Source organism: Aquila chrysaetos, chromosome 4 (genome assembly GCF_900496995.4).
Source record: "Aquila chrysaetos chrysaetos chromosome 4, bAquChr1.4, whole genome shotgun sequence".
Classification (NCBI taxonomy): domain Eukaryota; kingdom Metazoa; phylum Chordata; class Aves; order Accipitriformes; family Accipitridae; genus Aquila; species Aquila chrysaetos.
This window is the reverse complement of record NC_044007.1, coordinates 22,789,933-22,815,273: the sequence shown is the minus strand read 5'-3', so window position 1 is coordinate 22,815,273 and position 25,341 is coordinate 22,789,933. Positions and strand designations below refer to the sequence as shown.

General features: G+C 39.8%; 1 protein-coding gene across 18 annotated transcripts in view; it reads right to left on the bottom strand.

Moving 5' to 3' along the window:
* Positions 1-25,299, bottom strand: part of UBR5 (ubiquitin protein ligase E3 component n-recognin 5) — a 94,745-nt gene extending 69,446 nt beyond the window's left edge. For 10 of the 18 annotated variants that reach the window (XM_041122906.1, XM_041122911.1, XM_041122909.1 and 7 more), the window contains exons 1-6: positions 24,955-25,299; positions 5,184-5,228; positions 4,606-4,687; positions 4,345-4,421; positions 3,424-3,543; positions 100-289 (exon numbers count right to left, since the gene is read on the bottom strand). In XM_041122906.1, the coding sequence (XP_040978840.1) occupies positions 100-289; positions 3,424-3,543; positions 4,345-4,421; positions 4,606-4,687; positions 5,184-5,228; positions 24,955-25,016 (576 nt within the window). In that variant the 5' untranslated portion in view covers positions 25,017-25,299. Of the gene's footprint in view, positions 1-99; positions 290-3,423; positions 3,544-4,344; positions 4,422-4,605; positions 4,688-5,183; positions 5,229-24,316; positions 24,537-24,954 lie in introns of those variants that run through there. The other 8 variants (XM_030011226.2, XM_030011231.2, XM_030011229.2 and 5 more) reach the window with 4 other exon arrangements.
* Positions 25,300-25,341: the final 42 nt, after the last annotated feature.

Genomic DNA, 25,341 nt, shown 5'->3' with positions numbered 1-25,341 from the left:
TCCTTGGAGAAAATGCAGTTTTATTACAACACATCCCTGTTCACATGCTACAAGAAGGTCCCCAGGTTTTTGGCAACAAGTAGTTTCTAGCTCAAGTACCTGTGAAATGAGTTCCTCTGGAATGACTGATGCTGGAATCACTGGTTGTGGTTGACTCCCCAGCAGTCCAGATCCTCTATCACGTCCTGTACGTATAACTCTGGTCTGCCTTCGAGAATCTCGAGCTCCAGCAGATGATCTACCAGAAGATCCTCCTCCACTTCCACCAACGCCTGAACTCCAGCGACTTCTAGAAGAGTTAGATTATAATATTTATTTTTTTTATATATATAGCAGCATACTTTGGGGACTACTTCAAGAAGTAAGTCTTTAGTTCTATTATTAATACCTTATAGACAGTCTCTGAAAAATACTGCAGATTGACTTCATAGACAAACACTATGAAAGTATCTCTCAAAACTAGTAAGAACAAGAGCACCAAGCAATTGATAGAAGTTCTGAATTACACAGAAGAAATATAAAACAGGACTCCAACTGGAAGTTGCACTTTTTCCTACTCATACAGTTGTGTAGATGTATACCTACATAAATACATGCATGTACCAATTCCCAGAGTCTCTAAAAGCAACAGTAGCAGCAGCATAACATCTAACACTTGGCTGTTAACTTACTATAAAAGCACATATGCAGCAGTTTCATGGTCAGCGGACTGTGTCTGACAGAGGTCACTATACTCAGATGGGTCTTCTAAAATTTCTGAGACTTGATTTACATTAAGAAATTGCTTAGGATTACACTGGAAAAATCAAGTAATCTTCTTTACTGCAAAACAAGTCTTACACTAGATAGTTCTCTGATCCTCATGGATGGTTTTCAAGAGATGCTCTACTCTGAACCTATTCTTACTGGAGGAATCAACATCAACTGTATACATTGCAAAAACATGCCTAAACTGACTGAACATTTTTTTCATTTCTATGAGTCAGCATCAAAACAAGGGAGTAAAAAAGGCAGTGATTTGTAGAAATAGACAACTCGCCATCATTACGACTTTCCACTAATCTTAACACCACAGAACTGTGTCAACTGAATCTGTTCTGGATGTAAGACTAGATACTCTGTCGTCATGAAAGGCTAAAAGAGTCTAATTTGTTCTTCAAGGTTAACTAAGCTTTGTTGTACAAATCTACCTTAAAGGATATTAGATATGGTATTATTGCTATTTAATAATCGGTATCAGCAGCACTTTCCTGCTCTCAACCACCCCAATCAATCTCCTTTCAAGAAAAAGAAAAACATTTAAAATAAGACAAGAAAAAAAAAAGGCATGTACACTGAAACAGCATCTAATAAATTCACGTTAAAAGTATGCCACATGTAGCTATAAAAGCTAATTAAGTAAGAATAATTGTCTTACATTTTATGGCTTAAGTTGATTACTAACATCCTTCTCTTTTTTTGTTGTTTTTTTTTTTCCTCCTGACAACGCCATGCAATCACAGAATAACTAAACTATCTGCCTAAGACGAGGCCCTGTCATACAGATGTCTGTTTTCAGGATTCTAGCCAGCAACCACACACACAATGACAAGATAAAAAGCAATTCAACGATCACTTTAGGAAAAGTCTTGTCTCATGAGTTAGAAAAAGAGCTCAAAAAAAAAAAAAAAAAAAAAAAAGAGATACTATTGAAAATGGAAAAAAAAACCCAAACCCAAACCAAACCCAAACCAAAGAAGAATGTGTCATTTTAAATAAAACAAGCTAGTTAATCTGTTCCTAAAGGTGGGAAGGGGGCTGAGGGGAAGTCAAATTCTTCCTACACAACAATTCTCAATTCAACTCTCAGCTGGGAAGATGTGGGTTTAAGGAAAAGGTTACGTATTAGATTTTAATACTTATTACAGATGGATATTCTACTTTAAGTTATAAACTATCAATGACAGACTTAAGACATCTAACGGTTAAAACCATGTATATTCACGTAATAATTCAAATATTCCAAGTGTGTCCTTACTTGGTCCTGTTATAGAGGAAAAAAAAGGATGCAGCTATTCCTATGAAAGCTGTCTAAACCTAGAATAAATATTAATATAGAATGGAAATCTTTCTGCTCATTTCTGCTCACCTACTAGTTTTCCACATCTCTCCACTGCCCACTAGCACGCTAGCAATTTTCTAAAACCAGTGATCTAATCCAAGGACTCCACAGTTTGAATGTTTTTAGACTCCATTTAAGTTAAGTATTCCCCTCATTTAATAGAGCAGTTATAGGGTCTAATGCCACTTTTCTAGTTCAGTGACTTTTCAACCACCTAGTTCTGAAACATGCAAGGGAAGAAATTAGGAACTCTTCAGGGTTGGTCTCCTAAGCACATAGCTTCAAACAATTTTAACTGGTTATGCTCAGGTAAAAATAACAAGGAAAAAAGTCTTACACCTTCCACAGTAAGTTTTTAAACATGACAATACCAGTTTGCCTCTAAAGTTTAATACAGGGATTTTAGGTTCACTTGCATAAATGTTTCACAAAAAGTTTGGGGGGCATGTAAAGGGGTGGATTATCTTTCATTCAACTAAGCCCCAGATGAAATTAGCTTATTTGGTAACATAACACACTCATTCCGTGGAAAAGCTGTAGTTCTTCCCTCTTAACAAATCATTCACATGCAGAAGCCACAGTGTGTAAATGCAATTCTCTTTACTACAGTTAGTAACCTTAGTAAGCAGCACTGTTCAATATGTCTTACAAAAGCATGTAACGAAGAGTTCACTGTGTTTATGTAATGAAGATTAATTTACATTGCTATATAAAAGGGACACCATCAAGTTTAAAGCTAATGATAAAAAAATTGAACCTGTATAGTACATTTGGTATATAGTACAACTTTAAAGGTTCTGAGTGACAACCTCTTCCAGATGTTCCCTTCCTATTACTATGTATAAGATCCCAGCTAACAAAACACTGCTCCTTACTTGGGGCAGGGGAGAGGAAGGCACAATAAAACTGGGCACACAAAGGTCTGCAAACACAGATAATTAAGATTCTTCCTGCATAAATGCACTCATTTTACTTTATGCTGCTAGCCTATCAGCATTTAAATTGATAGTGTCCCTCTAAAAAACTGCTTTTCAAAATCAAGGAACTAAAAAAAAAAAAGTTCAAAAAAAGACAACACAGCCAAAACCAAGTTATTCTTCACACATATAGGAAGAACTCTCTGTATCCTAGGTACTGAAGGGTCACTTACATATCTGTTATTTTAACCAAGTCAATAATTATTTTTTTTATTATGCCCTACCTACACAACTGCTGTAATTATACGTTCCCTCATACATACTGCATACAATTTATATATGTGTATACACATATACTCAAATATGGAACAAACAGATTGCAGCCTCAATCCTATCAAAACTTACCCAAGGGTGTTGCCTGCCAGTCTGCCCAGAGTTTCAGAACCAGACAGAAACCATGGGGAGTCACTAGTCCTGCCTGGCCTGGATGTCCTTCCTGCCCCTGAGCCACTGCTCAACTTTGAACTGAAAGTAAAAGATGGTAAATCAGTCACAAAACAATCCCAAATGGGTTAAGAACAAAACCTGGAATCCCAGGTCTAAATTCTCAGGGACTTAGTCTGGTAACATACCAGCTTAAGCAACACCCTTGGGGAATATTCCAAACTAATCTAACTGTATATTAAGAGGTACGCTGGAAAAAGAAAGTGGAAAGCATGCCTAACAGATCTTATGTACATTGGCAATCCATAATAGCACAGTTGCAAATACATATTAAGCTAATTAGTGATTTGAGTTAGCCACTGTGCTAAGTATTCAGTTAGCGTATATGTATAAATTGTAATCACCACGTGTTCTATCCATAAACCTTAGCCTGCGTATGCTACTTCAATATTAAGAAGTGGTTTACATTCAAATATGAACCATTAAATAGTCCTATTAAGGGAGACTTACCTGGACTGAAGACAACAGGTCTAGAAAGTGAGCCTCTCCAGGTGGGACCACTTTCAGAGTGGATTCTACATGAAGCTTAGCAGTTTAACACAGTTTCTTTCACAAGGATTATTTTTGGAGGGGTTTGTTTCTTGAAGTTAAAGAGATGCTGTCTCATTTCTTTTAGAATCACATCTACTATTTATTCCTACACCAGTTTGACAAGCTAAGCTGTTTGGCTGCATCACCATAACCATTATGTATCTACTCAAAATACCCATACCAAAGGCAATCTAGTTTAAAAACAAACAAACAAAAACAAAACCAAAAAAGAAGCCAAGCTGCTTATCCAGTTCAAAAGAATGATTTAATATGAAGAAAAGCATTTCTTACCCATCATTATTATCAGGTTTACCCAATTCCAATCTGTCTGGTTGAACTGAAAAACCAATCCTGCAGACTCTACCATCCTATATTTAAAACAAGAAAACCAAGTGTCCAAAATTGAAATGTAAGACAAGCTACACAAAAAAATACAAACAAAAACAAGTCTTCAGTTATTGAAGAATGTTGATCAATTTGATGTTAGAAGAAATAATTTTAACTGTGTGGTTTCAAGTTTGTTATCTATCTGAGCAGATTTAAATAATTTACCTCTAGAAGAAATGCAGCATGATTTGGTCCCACCACACACTGTTTAATAGTGGCCTGTTCCAATACATTCAAAGGGGGGTGGCTGAAAACAAAAAGTGAGCATGTATAACATTTTTAAAGTCTGAAAAAATAAAAAACAAGTAGCATATAGAAGGAACAACGTGCAGTGACAGTTGACGGTTACCAATATAAAAACATTCAAGAATGACTAAACATGTGCATTAGTTGAAGCAGCTATGATGTATTTTTGGTCATTAAGCACAGAAAATGCAGAACAAAACCTTAAAAGGTGATAAGTTTTCATTTAATTTGATCAGCAAAAAACATCAGGGGTTATACTTCAAATTAAGGAGTCATTTCATAAGGTGGGTATTTAATAATATAATTTATGGTAACTGGAAACCTACCATTTTCTTCCTAATACAAGAACTGTGTTATCTGAAGCATTTCTGAACTTCAGTATTAGTAGTATTGAAGCTTTCTAAGAATATATCTACAGTACAATCATTTACTTCTTGTTGCTGTTAGAAAAACTGTGCTTTCCTAAATGATTTACAGCAGCATGTGATATGCCTTACCTGTTTAAATTATATTTGTTCAGCTTCTCTGAAACTTCCCTTAATCTGAAACAAAAAGAAATTAAGCTGTTGTTTGAAAGACATCCCCCACAGCACACAATAACCACTTGCATTGGGTTTGTGTGGCAAGGCTTTGGTAGTGGGGGGTTACAGGGTTGGCTTCTGTGAGAAGCTGCCAGCAGCTTCCCCCATGTCCGACAGAGTCAATGCCAGCCGGCTCCAAGATGGACCTGCCACCGGCCAAGGCCAAGCCAATCAGAGATGGTGGTAGCGCCTCTGTGGTAACATATTTAAGAAGGCAAAAAAGTTGCAGCTGGCACAGAAACGGCAGCCACACAGAGGAGTGAGAGCATGTGAGGGAAACAACCCTGCAGACCCCCAGGTCAGTGCAGAAGGAGGGGGAGGAGGTGCTCCAGGCACCCGAGCAGAGATTCCCCTGCAGCCCGTGAGGAAGACCATGGTGAGGCAGGCTGTCCCCCTGCAGCCCAGGGAGGTCCACGGCGGAGCAGATATCCACCTGCAGCATATTTACAACATTACAGGAACAACTTACCACACTTAATGAAGCTCGATGTAAATACTACTTGGTGCTGGGAGTCTGTTTAAGAACTGGATGGTGTTCAGCTTCAAATCAGGTTTTTGTTTTGGAGGTTTTTTGCTTTAGAGTTTTACTCTTCCACCTACTATCTTGGCACAAACCCCATGTTTTCTTGCATTTCTATGTGTTTTGCAAGTCACTATCAAAAAGCACTGCTCCTGCCTTGTTACCACCATTTACAACTTTACACACCAAATGAGCAGATGAAGCAATGAGCATTAACTGTAGATATACTTGTGTTTCCTCATATACGCTTGAATACAGTATCCCAGAGTAGACAGGATTATAATTTTCTAGGAAATCCAAGTATGTGGCACATTAGTGCCAAAAATATGACAGTAAGTTCCCCAAAACAGAAAAGACAGGAAAACAGATGCGCAAAAGCCAGCATCAAAAGGGACAAACAACAAACTTTGACTAGCAGAAGAAACAATCCAGAGAAAATTCACTGTATATAGGGTTATGTAAAATATCACCTTTACTAAAAGGGAAACAATGTTTCCAAAAGTACTTCCATTTCACTTTCATGACACCTTACCAAATGGAAGAGCAGAACCCAAAAAAGGGGCCAACCCGTAGACCACCCCTGCTTAGAGTATCTGGTGTTCAAAAGTGGAAACCAACACAGTAATCTCTAATGTAATTTCTAATCCACTTAGAAAAGATCCTCTCCAGGCAGTAAAGATACTCGCTTAGTATCAGGCAGGCATTTCAGGTAAAACTTGGGCTCCTTTCTTCCCAAAGATGATAAGCAATCTGAAAAAGCTCCTAAATAACTTCCAATTTTAGTTACAATGTTCACATTACATGAAGCTATAAAACTGAGATGAATCCTGTAAAAATAGTGCAAGGTCTTCCTAATTAAGAAAAAAAAATCCCAACTTTGGTACCATGTTCATCCTAGCATTCCACAAATCTCCTTCTTAATCAGCAATACCTTTCTAAACCTAACAAGAAGACATGGCACACCAGCATGGTTTTCCTCTGTCTGAATCCATGTCTTTAAACCCTTTCTTTTTACTTGCTTCACTTCAGTTTCTACACACAAACTACTATGGACGACAGACTTCAGTTACTTGCAAACCCTGAGCATGAGAAAGAATACAGATTAGAGGTCCAAGCAGCCAAGTCTTAAGGTTATCAATAGCATTTAACTCTAAAGCCCTTGTCCTGAGGGAAAAAAAGAAAAAAACCATATATGTCTGTTTGAGAAACAAGATAATTTATACTGATAGAAATAACTTTCAAGCACAAGAAGAAAGGAACACAGTGAAAGGACAGCAAGACGGAGGTGAATGTGCTTAGAATCACCTTTTGCTATCCAAGCCAAGCCGCTGGTGTGTAAGTAGGCAATTTCACACTCCCAATTTCCAGCCACAACTACTCCACACAGGCCAAGATTACATACATAGATAAGGTTTCTTGTGAAGACAACCCACAAAAGGGAGAGAACACAAACTTCACATCTGCGTGAAAGGTACCCCACAAGAGTGAACTACTGTGGGAGAATGGGGAATGACCCCTGAAGACGAATGGCATACACTCCACAGCTTAATGTACTGTTTTAGAAAGCAAGCAGGGATCTGCTGCATAATATATGACAAGTTAAACATCCCTGAAGTTTCGTGTCTTAAGTATATCGCCTAACAGTTTCCCACAGGAATCCTGAGCAGTTTTCCATTAACGTTTTTCCCCTTGGTAAGGATGAGTAATAATTACAGAATAGGAGAACCTACCTTTTAAGTTCATTGCACTGCCCATATGAAAAGCTGATGGCAAATAGAGCAGCGCTTTTGGAGATGGTTACTAGACTAGTCTATTAGCAACGTTTAAAGCTTCCTTACCTGAGCTTTGTGCCACAAAACCTGAGCACTACCAAAGAAATAGACATTTTTCAAATTGTAAAAAATCATCATAATCCTTTTTTACTTGTAAAAAAATAATGAAGTGATAGGGAAGAAATATGCACAGAAAGCTAAGACCTGCATACTCAGTGAATCTATTAGTAACACCAATCTCAAAAGAGCAGGTCTATCTGCAACAAGCATAGGTCAAAAGAGATCTAACGTTATTGAAAAGAGGCTACTGTCAACATTTAAGGGGAGGGAGCAGAGAAGGATGTATGCAATAAAGCTGAAAGTACTAAACTCTCTACAGAAGGAGGGGAGGGAGTACCAACTATCTCACACCCCCCCACCATCTCATACGCAACTGCTATAAATAGCACAATTATCAAGTACTGCCTAATAAGCTTAGAGATCCATGAGAACTTGAATTTGACACAGAACACCACTGAGTGAAAAAGGAGTAGTTCCCCAGCACCCCATCCCTGCTGGGCAGCTGCTGTTTTCACCCCCACTCCTTCCCCTTCCTTGTGCTGCCAGCAGCATTCACATGAACCCCAGTCACAAAACTGAGCCAGCAGAAAAACAAGAGTAAAGCAGAAAGAGGTGTTTGTATATTCTGTATGGAGAATATGTTTGCTCAAATAAAAACTCTAAGTAATTTCACAAAAACATTTCCTGCAGCAGTCTAAGCCTTTCTCCTTGCACAGTTGCATAGTATGGTACTACCAACCCTCAAAACACATATTTAAGAGCAGGTTAATTTTAACAATACAATTCAATAATTTCAACTGATGGTGCACTGGAGGAAGAGGTACAGGCAGAGATGACTTAATCAATTCTTGCATTAAGGAAGGTCAACGCTTCCACTGAGACCCTTCTGTGGTAAAATGAATCTCTGATATTAATGCCTGGACAGGCTAAATTTTGAAAAATTCTCATTAAAGGCAATTGAACTATTTCAAAGAATGAAGTTAGAAGCAACATGTAATTTGCTCATGAACACATTTTTGGGGAAACGCACTAGCTTGCCATGCTTTTAGACAAAAAATTTAGTGATGAGGGCTCCTGTGTTAAGACACACATTCCTTAAATATCCCTATCAAAATTAATCCAAAAACAGTTGTGAGGAAAACAAAACCTCAGTTTGTCCAAACCAAGTAGGGATTGCTTTGATTTTAAGTTTTGCAGCTACAATTTCTAGCATCTCCAAACTGATCAGAAGAGAAGGGAACTGTGCTCACACTAAGCAACCAAAGAGGCTCCAGGTCAGGACTACAGGAGCTCAGACTCCATAAGTGATGCTTTTATTCATAACAAGGTATTACTTCTCTCAAAGTACATTTCTATTTCCAGAGAAGTTTATCTGAGGATCCACCCTTCCACCACATCTTGCTTTTTAAAACCAAGTTAGGTTCAAAAATGCAAGAGCTACAGTGAAACTCCACTTCAAAATACCAAGTATTTTATAGAAAAACTGGACTTCAGTACATTTTAAAGTAATTTTACCCTATTTAAACGAGTGCTTAAATCCACAAAAGCAAAATTCTTGTTTACAATTTGTGCTTTTACCCAATTTGTAAGAATAAAAAACTTCTGTTTTAAAGTAGGCAGGCTGTCCTGAGATTATTCTTTTTTTTAAATGACACTATAGACTTCTGTAATACATGTTCACCATGCTCAGCTCCCTGCAGAAGTCTGTCAGCAGCAGTCCTAACTTGCTAGTGATCCTGCAGGAATATTCATCCTTCTCAAGTATTTCCATCATGCCAGCAACAGTTCACAAACCAACAAACCGTAAGACATAGGCAGAACTTTCTTACTGCTACAACTTTAGAATAGTGCAATGAATGTATGCTCATCCTTCTCCCCGTGTTAGGAAACCAAGTTACAAAAATAAAGAAAAAAACCCCACACCTACATCTACACACAGTGAACATCTGCAAGACCTTCTCAAGCAGTCAAGTAACATAAAAAGCATAGTGCACTGTAAATAGAAATCTCATGTAGCAAGATTTACATATTTTTCCCCTCAAAAAGTTAAAAAGAAACAGTATTTACAGGCGTTAATATCTAATCTGACATTTTGCAGCTTTGGTCAAATAACAGTACATCTAGCACATTTATTTTTAAGTATTAGAACAATTTCTGCCATCTCAGAGATTAATTTCTGTAATGATATAAAGCAAGCTATTTTTCATTTTTCTTTGCAACTGTAGTCTAAATTTTTAAGTGTCAGCTAGGTCTTTAAAGAACACATAGTAAAAATCACTGAAGCTAAGCAACGCAAACACAGGATTTAACCACAGAGATGTAAAATAAAATGCTCCCATGCTGCATGTCTCCAGAAGGAAGAAAGTACTTCTGTACTCAGCAAGTAACACTACAGGGTCCCAGACACAATATTCAGAAGATTCTCTTGGATTTTTCTGAAGCTGCTCCTTTATAGCCTTAAAAAGTTATTTGTACACTTCAAAGTTAAAATATCAGGCAGGGGACCCACCACAAGAGCTTTCCTCACTTCAGCACCACATGGTGATGGTAAGTTGCAGAGGAGGAAAAGGAAAGGTACATATTAAAAAAATAGCTTGGTATGATGAACAACTTTGAGTAGGGAAATTAAAAATAAAACTAATTTAGGCCTGGTAGATTTTTCTAAGTGATCAGGGCTCTTTAAGACAACTTAATATCTCAATGAAGTCTGTAAGCCAACAAACTTAGGAGACTTTCACACCAGAGCAGAAAGAAGTACGCAAGAACTGATACAATGCTTTTCCAAGAGTAGGATAACGACAAGCAGATATCCAAGGTGGGGGCAGGGGGTGGAACCAAACAACTCAAGCACTGGAAAACAGTATTGAGTAACATACCTATCAACACTTCATCCCCATCCCTCAGCTGAGACCCTGAAGTGCTCTGAGCACAGGGAGCCAGACCCAAGGAGGCAGCTATGTGGCCAGTTAACAGGTTTTAGCCCTGCAGAGCTGCACAGCCTCCAGATCAAAGCCCTCTCACACCTGCCTATCCTGAATCACGAGGAAATGAACTCCTGTGCCTGCCTATTGGGGTCATGAAAATAGAGTCTCAGAAATGCAGAAAATGGACACCAATGAGAAGCTTAAGTGAGTATGTTATCTTTGTTTCCTGATCCTGATTTCCTGATTCCACGACATCCCAGGATGTCGTGGACACTGGATGCTGTCACTGATGTGAAGTCACATCCAGCTATCTTCCATGCCATAATACAGCATACAAGAGGATCCATCCCACCCCTGATTGCCATGTCAGACATTAGAAAGCAGTTTCCAAAGGGACAGCCTTCCACAGTTCCTGTACCAAACACCTTTCTCCTAATGGAATAAATGAAGAAATAAAGGTGGAAAACCTCTTTTCCACCAATGAGTAGGAGGAAAGGGCCATGGGAGGGGAGGAGGGGAGAAGAAGGTTAAAGTGTGCTTTAAGTCATTCTGGGTAGAAAGGGGGGAGCATCCATTAAAAAAAAAAAAAAAAAGCTAAAGTACTACACAAAAGCAGGCAATAAGATTATCTGTAGAAAATACAAAGTGATGCACATAAAAAAAAATAATCCCAAGTGCAAGTACAAAATGACAGCCTCCAAGTAACCAATACTACTCAGCAGTAGGGTGGGACGACATGTTTAGACTATAATGCACAGATCACTGAAACAAATAAGATGACAAAGAAAGTCATTGCTCCACTCAGTTATCAGGTGTACCATGGCTTTCACCATGTCCGCTCCCCATCCCAAGAAATATAAATTAGGACTATTTGGTCATTGCATACTAAACCAACACCTACTGCTCAGGAAATCCCCGAGCTGCAAATTCTTAGAACCTGGAAAAGCATCACTGTATGTTTGCCCTATTCTAACACTCTTATCCTGTCACCTAGCACTGGTCACTGCCACAAACAGGAGGACAACAAGAAGGACCTCTTGTCTGACTCTTTAACAGCTATTCTTATGTTTCGTGATATCAACCAACACGGGTTTACAGAATATGGCTCCCAAACTTTATTTTCTATTTTGTAAGACTGTCAGTTTGGTTGATAATGGTAGTTCTGACCATTTAATAGTCATCTCTGGAACAATGGTAACACACTGTGCTGAATTAGTAAGCTACAGTACAAAGCTAATATGGCAAACATCAAACAAATTAATCTCTTGAAAAGAGTTTTCTGCACTATCACTGAAAAGTCTTCAGGTAATACTATGATTGCAGAAAGTAAACTCCCTTACAGCAGACCATTATTATTTCATGATAAAACAACACTAATATAAATAACGACATATATCTAGTTAGGTATAAGCTAGCCCACAACAATGTTAAAGCAGAACAAGAAAAATTAGCAAAGATAGGATAGTGGCAACAACATTAGGAGGTTAAAGACAGATACCCACCAACATCTAATACTCAGAATTAAACACACACTGCAGAGGCTGATAAAATGACTTACCCATCTTCTTCACCCTACAGAAAGGGTGAGCATATATTTCAGTTCTAGTTTTTTAAGAAAGCAAGGCAGATTTCATATCACTGTATAGGAGAACGACGGGAAAGCAGTGGATATCGCCCACCTAAAGTTTAGTAAGGCTTTTGACACTGTCTCCTATAAGATTCTCACAGAGAAGCTCATGAAGTATGGATGCACGAGCAGACAGTGAGATGAACTGAAAACTGTCTGAACGGCTGGGCCCCAAGGGTAGTGATCAGCGGCACAAAGTCTAGTTGGAGGCCAGTGACTAGTGGTGTACTCCAGGCATCAATACCAGGTCCAGTCCTGTTCAACATCTTCATTAATGATTTGGATGACAGGGCAGAGTGTACCCTCAGCAAGCTTGTTAATGACACCAAACTGGGAGGAGTGGGATGTCATGCTGCCATCCAGAGCACAGGAACTTCATGATGTTCAACAAGGGGAAGCCCAAAGTCCTGCACCTGGCAAGGAACAACCCCATGCACCAGTATTTGCTGGGGATGGCCCAGTTGGAGAGCAGCTCTGCAGAAAAGGACCTGGGAGTCCTGATAGACACCAGCTTGAACATGAGCCAGCATGCCTTGCGGCAAAGAAGGCGAATGGTATCCTGGGCTGCATTAGACAAAGTATTGCCAGCAGGCTGAGGGAGGCAATCCTTCCCTTTAGTCAGCACTGATGAGGCCACACCTGGAGTTCTGTGTCCAGTTCTGGGCTCCCCACTTCAAGAGAGACATGGACATACTGGACAGAGTCTAGCAAAAGGCCACAAAGATGATTAAGACACTGGAGCACCTCTCAAATGAGGAAAGGCTGAGAGCTGGGAGTGTTCAGCGTAGGGAAGAGAAGGCTCTCGGGGGATCTTACCAACATATATAAACACATAAAGGGAGAGTGTAAAGAAGACAGAGCCAATCTCTTTCCAGTGGTACCCAGTGACAGGACTAGAGGTGACAGGCACACACTGAAACGCAGGAGGTTCTGTCTGAACATCAGGAAACACTTTTTTACTGTGAGGGTGACCAAGCACTGACACAGGTTGCCCAGGGAGGTTGTGGAGTCTCCATCCTTGGGAGTTACTCAAAAGCCATCTGAATACAGTCCTGGGCAACCAGCTCTAGATGGCCCTGCTTGAGCACAGGAGTTGGACCAGATGACATCCAGGCGTCCTTTCCAACCTCAGCCATCCTGTGATTCTGCGGGCTTTTTGCTTTCAGGATATGATCTCTACACATTTGACTTGGAACCAGGGCAACAAAAGGACACCTTTTGCCATTGAAAAGCTAAGAGCTCAAGTTTTGCTATAGAAACCCTCTAAAGGCAGTGGCTTAGGAAAAAAGTTACACCAAGGAGTCAGGTAAGTGTCTGAGAACTGTTATTTAGACATTGAGTAAAAATATTCATGGGTACTAACATATCCATATGGAAATACTCTGTTTCTCTAGCAGGAACAGCAAGACCAGGGGACAACCACCTGTAGGACTTGAGAAATGCAGCATTAGGTTTGCCAGAACTAGATGTCTCTGGTTAACAATGAATTTCTAGGCTAGCTGACTGGTTCCTCCAGTTCAAAATCTACTTACACCCTTTCTTCAGATTTATCATTTAAGTGACACTGAAAACATCACCACAAGCAAACACCCAATCCTAAAATAGCTATGACACAGCATAGCACCTTTTCTGAAAAAAAGTTGTAATGAGAAGTCTGAATATAAGCAGAAAGAAATCACAAATGGTATGATCCTGACAGGACTAGCACAAAGCAGTTACAGCACACCTACATATGTTATTTAGCACAATATCCAGAGGATTTGGTAGTAAAGTAGATCTACAGCTACAGGGTGCCTAAATGCCTAGTGGTGTTTCTGTGGAAAAAAGAAAAATACACTACAGGAGAATGAGTCAGCCTCAATCTGATGTTATTCTATGACAGCAGACTTCAAAAATATGGGTCACAGATTCAGGCAATACAAGACAGAAATCTGTTCTCTGGTATAGAATGCATCAAATCATCATTCTGTGTTCCCGGATTCTGTTCAACTACATAAAGTCCTTGTAGCTGCAACAAAATTCTGTTTAATGTTTATCAGAAGGATATTTCTTTAGCCAGAAGACCACTAAAAGCTAAACAATTGGATCAACCAACTCAGGTGCAAGTTCTGAATCTTAAGAACAATGAAATTTGTAAGCTATATAGCTATCCATCATTTCAGTAAGTATATCTTTCCATTATAGTAAAATGCGGATAATGGGAATTTAGAACCCCGTGGCTGTCTTCAAGGATACTTGAAAAATACTCACATGAAATAACGTAAGCCAGTATTACTATACTGAGCAACATATGAATGCTAACTACCAAAATGTAGCTAGGAAGCTGTACACTTGTTTGACTATGAGTGACACTTAAAAGACCACATTTAGACAAAGGGAAAAATATCCTATTTTTTACTGTCGGAGCACTGCTGTAGTGATTCCACTAAAAAAACCTGCTATCACAATAAAAATCCAGTCATTGTAAAAATCTTAAAACCTTTTTGTGTCTCATAGTGATAGATTGTTAAAGCTCCTTCAAGAGTTAATTACGAGCCACCAGGGAGGCTGTGTATTTACCAGCACACCAGCTTAAAGCCAGGAGAGCCAGGTTCTGGTCCCAGCTGAGTCTACTGTGGGAACCCAAATCATAACCTCTCCACCATTTTCCCTTTCGTTCTCGCTCTAAGCTTTTGGAAGCCATGACCACTATGTGCAAAGTTGGAAAATGGCCTTTGACTACAGCACTTAAATGCTACAAAAATATTTTAAAAATTAAGAACGGTCACATTATTAAATACTTGTGCATCTCGGCTGAAGAAAACCAACAGTATATTTTGTACCAGCAATTTTATTAAAAACAAAGCACAAACAAGACACTGAATTCTAATTGCTTGCAATAAAGTTCAGCATGCTTATTCACATGCTGAATTAGTTTCAGCAATAGGGAAAGATCGTTTAGCATGTCCAGTCCTTTACTTGCCAATTCCTCCAATTCCAGGCCTTGAAGTCTTCAACAAAAACTCTGATATCACAGTATTACCTGCATGTCACTTTTCCAAACTTGTTAAAAACTGCCGTTTAAATACCATGGACTGCCCTCTTCACACTGCACTGTCTTCTACTAAACATATATCTTTCAAAACCACCTTCTCAGACACTGCATCCTTGATTTAGATAGGAACGGAATGAGGCCTGGCACAGGCAGTGGACAGCAAACACTATGCCAGAAAAACAAGCAGCCAAATCGCTTTGTCAGATGCACACTGCAGGCAAAATAACTCAAAAGAAACCCCAGCTTTTGAGGTGCACAGCTCACCACAATACTTTTTTTGCATTGCCGAAAAACAGATTTTGATTTTCTCATTTCCAGCTGTCTGTACCGCAGCCACAAAAGTCCAAGTGCTTCCCCTCAGCATAACTAGTATCTTGGTTCCTCTACAAGAACTCATGAAGCAGCACGTTGCTTACCTCCTGCTTCACATTTTGCCTACAGCCATACTATTTCAGGTAACAATCTTGCCAGATACAGATTCTGCACCACAAGAGAAAGCAAGCTTTGGCCATTTCAGCATACAGCCTGTTATACCCTCACGCCCTCCCATCAAGAGCAGGGCAATCCTAGCCAGATTACATTCTGCCTACCCAATCTGCCCCAGAATGACAAAATGCTATGATTTGTATCATTGGAATGTTTTATTAAGTACCTTCAAATCCTTACTCTAGAGACAGATACATTTTGCCAAAGTCAGCAAACTGCATAAATAATGGTTTTAAAAAAAAAAAGAAAAAGGAAAAAGAAAAAGAGAGAGAAGGAAAACTGCTGTTACTAATGTACTAAATGTGGTCAAAGCTGAAGAAAAGGGTTTCAACAACCTAAGAAAGAGATCTTCATTAAAGGTCAGACAACAATAACTCAGTTATATTAAAAAGAAAAACAATATAAAATTGATTAAAAGCCATAAATCTTCTTTAGAAAAACACTTCTTGATATTTACTAGAAAGAGAGAAAAAAATGCAGCTCTGATCATTTTCAGGCTGGATAGAGAACAGCAAAACTTCACACCATAAATGGAAGAATAAACACTGACACACACATTTAAGAAAATTAATTTTGCAAGATGAACGAGAAATTAAAATACCACACTTACTGAAGGAAGTCACAAACCCCAGTGACGTCAAATGACAACAGAGTAAGGCCTACAGCTCTCATTCAACTGCATTCACAGGAGTAGTATTTATTTTCCAGTTAAATTTCTGGTAAAAAATGCTGTAGCGCAAACATTTGTCCATATTAAGTTAATGCCAGACTCAACACTGGAAACTATATAGTGAAATTGTAATTTTTAGTAGAATCCAGAGAGCCCAATCAAGCTCTATCTCATTGTGTCAGAACTACCTATGTATATAAAAAGACAATCTATCCCAAAGGTGAAAAAGGTGAGAATTTGAGAGATTTGAGAATCTCCATTAGGAAACCTAATGGAGAATAGAGAATGAAGCATAATGAAAGACTGTAAGCAAATTTTAAAAATGCTGTTTTAACACAGGCTTGACTTAAACTAGTCAACTACTACTTCTACACAGTGTAACAAAAAAAAAAAAAAAAAGACAAAAATTAGCATCCAGCTTAACTAGAGATGATGGCAAACATGCTGCAGAAAGTAATACCACCAAGCCTTCTGTACAGAGCACAGAGTTTCTTTCTGGGCTATGTTCTAATGAACAGGCAAACTACAGCTGCATGGGTATAATCACACTAGATTACTCAAGATATTCCCAACTGCCCACACTATCGATTACTCTGAGTAAAAAGCAAAAAACCCAAACAAACAAAAAACACACCCTCTTTGAATGTGCTGGGTTTTTTTTTTTTCCAAAGACAAATTTCATAACATTATTGAAGTCTCCAGCAGCCTTCGTGCTTTCATCTGTTGAGTTACACTACCGTTGTCACACATTAAATTGGCAGACCTCACAACCGGCAATAAAACAGCAATGTTAGTGAGAAGTTCCAACACAGTTAATGTCCAAAATAGTACTAATCATGTGAATGTTTTCAAAGTTTTTTTTATTCTGCATTCTTTAATAAAACACCATAATGTAAAATTAAATCAGAAACATAAGGGGTCAAAGCTATTTTGGGGCATCTTTTCTGATAAAAGGTAGTAACCAGTTTAACCAAGAAAAGCTGTCCAAAACAAAATTACAGATAATACACATTTCATCTCCATTGTGGATGTAAACAATTTGAGAAATCACTATGAGACATCTTACAGCATAACACCAACAGACTTGGGATTACAAAAACTAGCCAATGAGACAAACAGTAAGATGCTATGTTAAAGATCATTTTTAGAACTGCAACAAAACAATCATGCTGATTTGTTACAAAAGGGTGGCAAATGAATATTCAAAACTTTTCTGTACCAACGTGGATTGGTACTGTAAAACACACTGCATTTCAAAGCAGAGTAGCTAAGGTTTGCTGAAAGACAGGATGAAGCATATTTACTATGAGAAATTCCCCTGACAAATGCTGGCAGCAGCAGTGAGACTTGTGAGAGGAAGACAAAATTTTCAAAGATAGCAAATTCAGTAGTTACATCACTCCTCAATTGGAACAAAACTGGCAGCTCTACATAAATGTAGATGACCAGTGCACCCACCTTACACCTTTCTACTCAGTTTTACAGTATGTTTGAAGTGTTTAGAATAGGCAAACCTCACGCCTTTGTATCAGTGAGGTGGTACATGTTCTCCCTCAAACGTAACAAAAAGCTCTTTAAATTGAAACAAAACAGTTAATTTTCCTTGGATCGGAAGGGTAAGAGAAAAGGAAGCAGTGTTGGTTGACTGCTTTGTTTAGGCACAAAAAGACTTTAAAAAGTAGAGCACAGTTTATTGTCAAAACAGTTCTATGCCAGAAAGGGAAAAGAATTAAGATCTGAAACCTGGATAATTATAGCTGTAGTGGACTAACTAGTGCTGTGACCATCCTCATTTAAACTGACAGGCTTACAGTTTTGGACAAAACACATGTCCACCTCAAAAATTACATTTGCACACTTATTCAATATTTTTTCTTCTCATTGTTCCTCCGAATTTAAAATCCTCTAGCCACTACAACTAGACCTTGTCCCCATGTTTTCTTTGGGGCTTATACATATGCCAACTATTGCAGTCTTCTGTGTGAAGTTGTTACTAAGAGCCAAATCCTTAGTGGACTTCACTGAACTCAAGCTTAACAAAAAAAAAAAAAAAAAAAAAAAAAAAAAAAAAAAAGTTTGTGCAACTGAAAAGCACAAGTAGTTTTTGTATATGGTTTTCTTCTGCGTAAGTGGCTGTTGAGTTGCTGCAGAGAAAGACAAAACAGCAGCTTTTACAGGGAGCATCTTGCAAGTTTAACTACCTAGATTGCTGTTAGTGTAATCACTACAATAAAAGCTACCTTGAAACCCCTTCTCCTTCTTTCTGTAATTTTCAAATACATACTACCATCTATTTCATTGAAGTCATGAACAGTTAACCATGCCGTAACTGTAAAAAGGCAGCTACAACACACTGCAGAGCTTGCCATGCTTAGGTACATCCCTGGTTGTTTTTCTCAAGTGTTAAGTAATTTTTCACCTAAATGTAATTACGTACTGAACAGTTATCTACTTAAACTTTAGTCGGCTTGAGAAAAAAGTGTCATACCCTTTACGTCTATTTTATGGTTTAATTACAAATTTTTTTTACAAACATCTTTTTACAAAAGTATCCTACATAGCAAGTAGAACATTTCATAAATAAATACTATACCAAAATTACCTTAAAAGTATGCCATTGATTATAGATTTTAACTTTTACCAAGAATTAGCACATAAATGTCGTTGACTGATACCTTACTGTTCTTAGAATTAAAAAAAGTTGCTCTTGACAGCTCTGACTTGCATTGCCAACCTTAAAATATGGCTATTAATATCTTACTCCATTAATCTTACTTTATCATTGGTCTAACAACAAATATGCTCAAACCTCATAGATCATTTGAGAAGGAAAAAAGAGGCAACATTTGTCCCCCAATTACTGTTTTACTAAATTCCTTGTGACAGGTCACAACTACTCTCAGCCCGGATCACATTCACAGTACAGTTTCACATTACAGTAGCCAAAATAAACTTGCTGCTTTCAAAATGGAACCCTGCTTCCTCTTCCCCATTCTTCACTCCAAATCTCCTTCCTGCAGCACTTTTAAAAATCCCCCCTTTTTTATCCATTTACTCTGATGCTCACCCAACCACGAGATAAACCAGTTCAACTTCCTAATCTACAAAACTGTGTTTATTTCACTTTACCAGGGTTAGCTTTATATCGTTTTAGCAAATTAAGTCAGTTTATTGTGGGATCGGACACTTAAAGTTAGTGAAAGGTAAGAAGCAGGGAAAACAAACCTCTCCCCTTCAGAAGAGAGCAATTACTTTGACTCATAACATCCCAGGAAAGTTTCAGCAAGAACATTCACAGACAATAACATACATACTCTCTAAAAAGCAGTGTCTGGGGCATAGCAAACGATTGTAACCAGAAGAGGACCCTGGCAGAGCGAAGTCCAAAAAGGCCTAGACTACTGGCCTGTGTATAAGCAACCTTTCACATTCAACCAGATATGAAATAATGCTTACGGGTAAGTTCTGATGCCTAACTTCCCAAATTATCATCCTTAAATAACAATACTGAAATAAGATCAAATCTTAATGCACTGCTTCTCCATGTATGAATCCTATATGGTCTGTACAACCCCAGTGGGTGGTGCAAACCTTTCGATGCAGCTAAACATTTTATTTTTAAAAAAGCATTTCCAACTACAAGTCTGATGATAATAATAATACTAATAATAATGCCATGATAGTCATGCCACTCCCTCACTCTCTTCTAAAAGAAGTCAATTTAAATTTTGTTATGCTTTCAAGAAATTAATCCTAAAAACAAAGTCAACACTTCTCCCGTTACTAAAGTCTCATCAAGCAACTGTAACTCAGGGAATTAAAGTACTACATCAGCAATGGTTTCCCTGTAATTAAACCATCTATTCCTGTTTGAGGCAGGCTAACTTCACTTTTGCTAAAGTAGATTAGGAAATGGTTTAAAGCACATCAAAATAAATCACTTGAGCTAAAAGAAGTACTGTATTATCTGCACATAACTTGCAGGTTTTCTATTTAAGAACAAGTCAGTCAATCCCCAGCTTTGAGCTGCAATGCAGATTACATGCAAGTAACAGCAGGGAAGTTCATGCTCGGGCTGCCTTCCTCTCCACAAGAGGACAGGTACTCTCCCAGCACGCCTGTGGACACAGAAGAGGGAGTTCAGGGCTAAACAAACACTTGCTTTACCAGGAGCTCTCTCTTGCCCTCCACCAATGGCTCCTGCAGCCAAGTGGGGCCAGGACACCAGCTCCACATCCCTGCTGGCTCCCTGAGCAGAATCATACCACACCCTACACCAGCTCCTTCCAGCAACATCTGCTTGGGATTTTTAACAGATTTGCTCATCAGTGAATGCAAGGGGAGGGGGTGTAACAAAATGTGCCAGAGCAGCAGCCCACATATCCACTGATCACTTGCCTGTTACCTTGAAATGATGTTTTCATGTATATATGCTATGAGATAACACAGGCACAGACTAAAAGGGTATGTTCTTGCTAGGTACTTTTTCCATGGAAATTGATTATCAAGGGTGTAAACAACGTGGGAAATGTAAAGTACACTAGTTAATTTGTCAGTTCAGGCATGGCCTCAAGTAAGTAGTATTTGAGTAATAGAGAAAGCCATTGAATATATTATTAAGGAAAAACAAACTCACGTAAGAGCAAGATAATCCTTTCTTCCCCCAAAGCTGACTGTACATAAATACTCACTGAAGCTTTGAACGAACCTTTCTCGGTCACATTACTTGTTTCAAAGACCTTACTGTGAGAAAACTTACTACATACCACTTCTTAACACTCATCTGAAATTCAGAATACCCTCAATTTAACCAAATTCATTACATCTCATCTTCAAGAGGAGAGAAAAAAAGCACATCAACATTGTATCGATGACCACTTCAAAAATTACATCTTACCCTACGCTAGCACTTAAATGGCTCAGCTGACAAGAATTTCCTTAGTATAAGGTAAAAACAAAGGCAAAGCCTTGAGACGAATCCTGTTCCTGAAGGTTAGTTCACATACAGAAAGCCATTCACAGAAGGTGAAAGACTCCCCTTTTCATTCTACAGAGTAGCAAGTTAAACTGCTCCTGTGATGTTTCATAATAGCCAAGAAATGGTTATTTGTCATGGTTACACCCACTTCCTAACCCAACATAAAATTAAGAAATACACTAAGAAGAATTCACTAAGATTGACTTATCTATGAAATTGTGTGTCAAACTTTCTTCACAAAGCACAAAGTCTCCAGCCCTGAGACATACATGAAAGAGGTAGATATCAACAAAATACATCTAACATCCACTGCAACAGAAGCTGGGCATCTCTTTTCAAAGACTAAAGCCATTAATTATTTCTACCCCAAATACTTCATGGAGTTGTTTCTAAAACTGCAGGCCATACGTAATTTTTCTCCCGTTAAACTTTTCATATTCAGTTTGCAGAGAACAAATTGCTTCGGGGAAAAGTTCCAGTTACCTATCTTAATAAACTTACCAGAAAAAGCTTAACTACCACAGTTCATCCTAAACAGAAGTTCAGCCTACTATCCATTTCAAAAAATGAATCCTAATACAACTGCAAAACTAAATATAAACTTGTCCTCTATGAGCTCTCTTCAGTGCAACTAGCTTCCAGACATCTGAGTGATTACCATGAACAAGCCAACACTGCTTCAACTTATTTGAGACCAGTCTAATAACTACCATCAAGGTAGTATTATCAAAAACACTAGTTAAGAAGTACTTTCAGATGATGAGTAAGTGTGCTTGGGAGTCTTCCCAATTATTTGTGGTTCTACAGTTACTTTTTCCTTTTTTCTTCAAAGTGTTCTACCATTCTCTGAGTTGCTGCATGAATAAGAGGGATAACAAATTACATAGAAAATCTAATAAAAACTGTAAAACAGATTACCACAAACTGTGCCAAACCAAACTGAAGAAAACTACTTCTTCACACCTTGGAGACTGCTTAAGAGCACAGCAATACTTCAGCAGAAGGATGCTTTCCAAACACACTTCACCCCCTTCACACATCTACGCTGATTATTAAGCATAACGTATCAAATACTTTATTATAAAAATTCAAAACTGTCATGTATCCTGAACACACAAGGATTGCACCGATAATCCCTTGTGTTTTAAAAATGTGATTATTCCTTAGATGCAGAACATGGATCCATTACTGAAAGCAATACAATTGATCATGTTCTACATACACTACAAATAAAAGCATACAATGCAGAATTAGGGTCCCAAAATCAGATTTTGAGAAGCAATTATCATTCAGAATGCAGACAGAAAAAAAAAACCTAACTTGGGCTACTGACCTCTGTCTGCAGCACAGACTCAAAAAAAGCCGATAAAGTGTGAGAGGGGAAAGAAACATCATAGACATATGAGATGTTTCAAGATCTTAACTTCTATGAGCATGTATATGAGAATTTGTTAACCTGTCTGGATCCTGATCTATATTGACAGAACAGTAATAAGCAGCAGTGCTACTGATAAAATGGAACTGGCATTTCCAGCACATATGTGTGTGCCTCAACACTATTTATGAATCATTCTGATTTCACTGCATTACAAGTTCTGATACACAGCTACCACACTTCTAGTAAAATTATATTTATGAAGTGGAAATTTATGACTTGCAGCTCAGCTCAAGGAGCCACTTGATTTTTCAGAATAACTCACTACTTAATAGCATTTCTGCAGCTTTCTCCGTATATTAATTATCACAGATTATAAAGCTTCCTGTATCAAATCAAAGTTCTAAGAGCTGCTGCTGTGGTAAGGGGGGGGGGGGGGGGGGGGGAGAAATTAAAAAAAATTAGGAAGCATTATGAAGACTGAAGGGGCATCATATTTAACATCAGTAAGTCAACAAAACAGGTAACATTAAAGAAAAAAACAGATGAGCTCTCTCACTCTGAGCAAAGCGTGATAATTACATGCTAAATATTTTCCAAGGACCTATCAACGTTAAAAAAAAAAAAAAAGAAAAAGAAAAACCACCAGGGTCCTTTCAAGTTCAAAGTCCTAGATCTTACCTCTCAGTTTGTCACTCTAAAGGAAGATGATGTATGTTAAATTTCAATGTATTACTGTGGAGAGAGCCAAACAATCCCTTAGGAATGGGTAGGCCTCCTAGGAAGCAGGAAACTGTAAAATGTATTATCAGGTTAAGGGGAAAAAAAGACACTCCAGACTAACACACGTCAGGTTTCAGACCCCTTTTATCAATACAAGTTTCTTTTCCCTGTTTAAGGGCATGGATGATGTAGTTTGGCAGAAATTTTATCTTTACAATGACCTATTTCCCTCAAACCTCACCTCAGTTTTAATAGAGGCATCTCAGCAAAGATTGGTCTAGGAAAAGTGGTCTAACTACAAACAATAGTGGAAGTGAGCTGGACCCTGACCTACTCCGAAACCTGGTAAGATCAAAACCAGAAGAATATAACCAAGAGCCCATACTTTCTAAGATTTATAAATATTTAAATACTATTTATAAAAATTAAATAAAATTTATCTCTAGTGTAAAAAAATATGTAGGTTTCTACCCAGTAATGATTAAAGACCTCGATTTATTCATGCATAAATTTATAAGAAATTAAAGATGAATAGTTGCACGTTTCTTAAGAATTTCTGTATCAATGAGCACAAGTAAAATTACGAACTATAACACATACTATCAGTAATTGCTACAGAAGAAATATTTGACACAGAGTGCTGTCAAATACACATCAAGCAGCGAAGAAAAGTCGGTTCATGGATTTATTTTCTCCCAAGCATTCTAGTTTCTCCCCAGCCTGCGATTTCATTTCCCTCCCCCAATCCAACATAAAGTTAGCTACGAGGTTTCCAAGCAGGCTGCGCTTCTGTTCTAGCTGTCATTCCCACCCCAGCCAAGCCGCACACAATCAGTAATCTGGAGATGGGGGCCTCCTTTCTTATTTAAAAAAAACAAACGTATGTGTGAAGGAGAAGGCAGAGCACACTGGCGGTACGTGCGCGTGTAACATCCCTGGCGTACGTCTTCTTTATCCTCGCTCCCGTCATTCTCTCACACACACACACCGCGATCCCCCATCCGCATTGTCTGCCTCGCTCCGTCTCTGATTAATACACGGACACGTTTCTCGCTCCTCCTCGTCCTCGGCCAGGGATCCTGGGGAGCCCGCTTCCTCGGGCAGGCGCCGGGACTCCCCTGGCAGGCCGGAGTCCCCGCCGGGGCCGCCACGGGGCGGCGGGCCCGCGGCGAAGGTCACGGCCCCCCCCACCCCCGCTCCCTCGGCTGGCAAAGTTTACGGCGGCGGCCGCCCGGAGAGGCCCGCGCGGCCCCTCGCCGCCGACCCCGGCGAGAGGAAAGCGCCGGGGCCCTGCGGCTCCGCGCTGCGGGACGGCGCGGCGCGGCACGGCACGGGGGGGGGGTCCGGGACGGGTCGGGACGTCCCCGGCGGCCGGCGCTGCCCGCTCCCCCGGGGCGCCCCCGCCGCGCCGCGCTCCGGCCGGCCGCCACCGGCCCCTCCCCTCACCCACAGGGGGCCGAGCCCCGCCAGGCCGGCCCCTCCCCTCCGCCCCCCGCCGCCGCACGGCCTGCCCCTCACCGGTCATTGAGCTGGTCCTCGGTGCCCGGCAGCGGGTGCACCACGAAGTGGATCGAGGTCATGTTGCGCGCCGCCGCTGCCCCCCCCCCCCCCCCGGCGGAGGGGGGCGGGCGGGCGGGGGCCGGGCACACAATGGGGGCGGGGGGGGCGGCGGGGGAGGGGGCGCTCGGCCTCCGCCTCTCCCCCGGGGCCGCTCGCGGCCGCCGGCGGAGTCCTCGGCTCACCCGCCGCGGCGCGGAGCGCGAGGAAGAAGGAGCCCGCCGCAACGGCGCCGGGAGGAGGCTCAGCCCGCACCGCACTCACACACGCGCCGCCATCTTAACTTCCAGCGGGCCCTTCTCCCTCCCTCCGTGCGCCGCGCCGGGGAGGGCGGGGCGGCGGCGCGCG